The sequence below is a fragment of the Nicotiana attenuata genome, chromosome 7 (assembly GCF_001879085.1).
Source record: "Nicotiana attenuata strain UT chromosome 7, NIATTr2, whole genome shotgun sequence".
NCBI lineage: Eukaryota > Viridiplantae > Streptophyta > Magnoliopsida > Solanales > Solanaceae > Nicotiana > Nicotiana attenuata.
The window spans coordinates 113711235-113713353 of NC_031995.1; the positions used below are offsets into that span (position 1 = coordinate 113711235).

The following is a 2119-nucleotide window of genomic DNA, read 5'->3' on the forward strand; positions in this document are numbered from 1 at the left end:
CGAAAATATTGATTTCGGATAAATCTAGTGCCGAAACACTGGATCCGTCCCTGAATGTGTATAAATGACACGTGTTATGTATTTATAGGATTAATGACGTAAACATCCAGTGTAATAAATTTTTAGAAGACTTTTCTTTTGGTTTCACCCCAGTGTCCAGTAATTATATTGAGGCCCGACTAACTTCCGATTCGGGTTGAGAAGTTTCAAATTGGGCGCTCCTTAACAAAGGCGACTCCAAACCTAGGGCTCGAACTCGAGACATCTAGTTAAGTATGAAGAAGTAGTTACCAATTCACCGCAATCTTTCTTGATATATATAGAAGACTTGAAGCAACTATGAGATCACAATAAGACAATTCATTTTCCAGCCGAAACATTTCTTCTGGTTTACTTGCAAGCAAAATGGAGGGATTTTCTTCAAATTTTGATCAAATTCCAGAAGATATAATCATGGAAATATTCTCAAGATTGCCTGTGAAATCTCTACTGAAACTCAAATCTGTTTGCAAATTCTGGTACATACTAATTCAAACTCCTACTTTTATTACCAAACATTTTTCCCACAAAACAAATCATGCAATTCCATTTATTCATCTCTATTTCTTAGACAAAAAACAATTATCTTTCTCAAATAATGAATACCCTTTATTCCAAGATATTTATATTCATAAATCCACATCTTTAAAGCCAGTAATTGGCCCCTTAAATGGCTTATTTTTTGTGTACAATCTTGATATGAATGAAATGGCTATATGGAATCCAGCAACAAAAGAAATCAAGAAAATAATAATACAAAGTCCACCTTTTTATCCTTATTTTAAGTCATATGCTCATCATTTTGGATTTGGAATTGACCCTTTGAGTAAAGATTATAAAGTTATATGGATAAGAGATTATTGGAAAGAAGAAACATTTACAAGGAATAAATCAGCTATTATTTCAGTTTATACACTAAGTACTAATTCTTGGAAACATTTTGAGGATAATACATTTTGGAGTAGTCATATAGTTATGTCTTATTTTGGTACATATTTGGACGGATTTTATTACTGGCAGATGATTACCAGCGAACAACAACAACATACTCAGTGTATTAACGGCGGACGAAAATGTGATATTCTTGCATTTGATTTGACAAATGAAGTTTTTCAAGTGATTAAAACTCCTAATTTGTTCAATTCAAATTTAGGAACACTTGGTTTATATGATGGTTTTGTTTCTATGTTCTTTCATTTTGTTGTTCAAGGCAAGACATGTATTGAGATTTGGGTGATGGAAAAGTTTGGATTTTGGACAAAAAGATTGGTTATTGAATCAAATTTGATTGTTAAGAGACCAATTGGATATGGTGTTAATGGTGAGATTTTTGTTGAAACTGCAACTTCAAATCTTGCTATGATTGATCCAACAACACAAGAGATTATTAAGTGTATTGGACCATGGGAAAATGGCTACCCTTTGCAAGTTCTTGTTTACAAAAAGAGCTTAGTTTCAATCAAGAAATTGAGTAGTGGTTACTTGGGAAAATTATAAACTTCTGGTATTTTCTTGTAATCTTCTTTTGTTTTACCTCTATTTACTGTTATGGTTATTTCTGAAGGGGAGTCTTGTAGTAATGGTGAAGTTGTTTTTGTATGACCTATAGGTAACGGGTTTGAGCCGTAGAAACAACCACTAATGCTTGTATATGAGGATAGATTGTCTACCTTACACCCCTTGGGGTGCGAACCTTCTCGAGATCCTGCGTGAAGCGGGATGCCAAGTGTCCTTTTTATGTATGGTTGTTTCTAGGTGTATTTTGTTAGGACCGAAAAAATCAGGTGTCATACGGAAGCTAGTAAAACAAATCTTGAACTACGATAAATCAGATAACAAAAGAGAAATATACCAAAAGAGACACAAACATTTAACGTGGTTCGGTCAATCGACCTACGTCCGCGGGCGGAGATGAGCAATCCACTATAAAAAAGAGAGTACAAAATATCGAGAGAACAACCTCACGAAGAGGCAAACACACGTGACACACTAACACTTGTCCTGTAAAGTTCTCCCCCTAAACACGACTCTCAAGCCCCATATGGCTACATTGTGGATGCTACTGAATGAGAAGGACATA

At 34.6% G+C, this 2119-nt stretch overlaps 1 protein-coding gene across 1 annotated transcript; it reads left to right on the forward strand.

Annotated features, from left to right (window-relative positions):
* LOC109230634 (F-box protein CPR30-like) lies at positions 317–1839 on the forward strand. The gene has a single exon (XM_019396091.1). It carries the CDS (start codon positions 406–408, stop codon positions 1534–1536), a length of 1131 nt encoding a protein of 376 aa, XP_019251636.1. The 5' UTR covers positions 317–405; the 3' UTR covers positions 1537–1839.

Coding starts and splice junctions, on each gene's coding strand:
- LOC109230634 (XM_019396091.1), top strand. CDS start 406: ATGGAGGGATTTTCTTCAAATTTTGATCAAATTCCAGAAGATATAATC.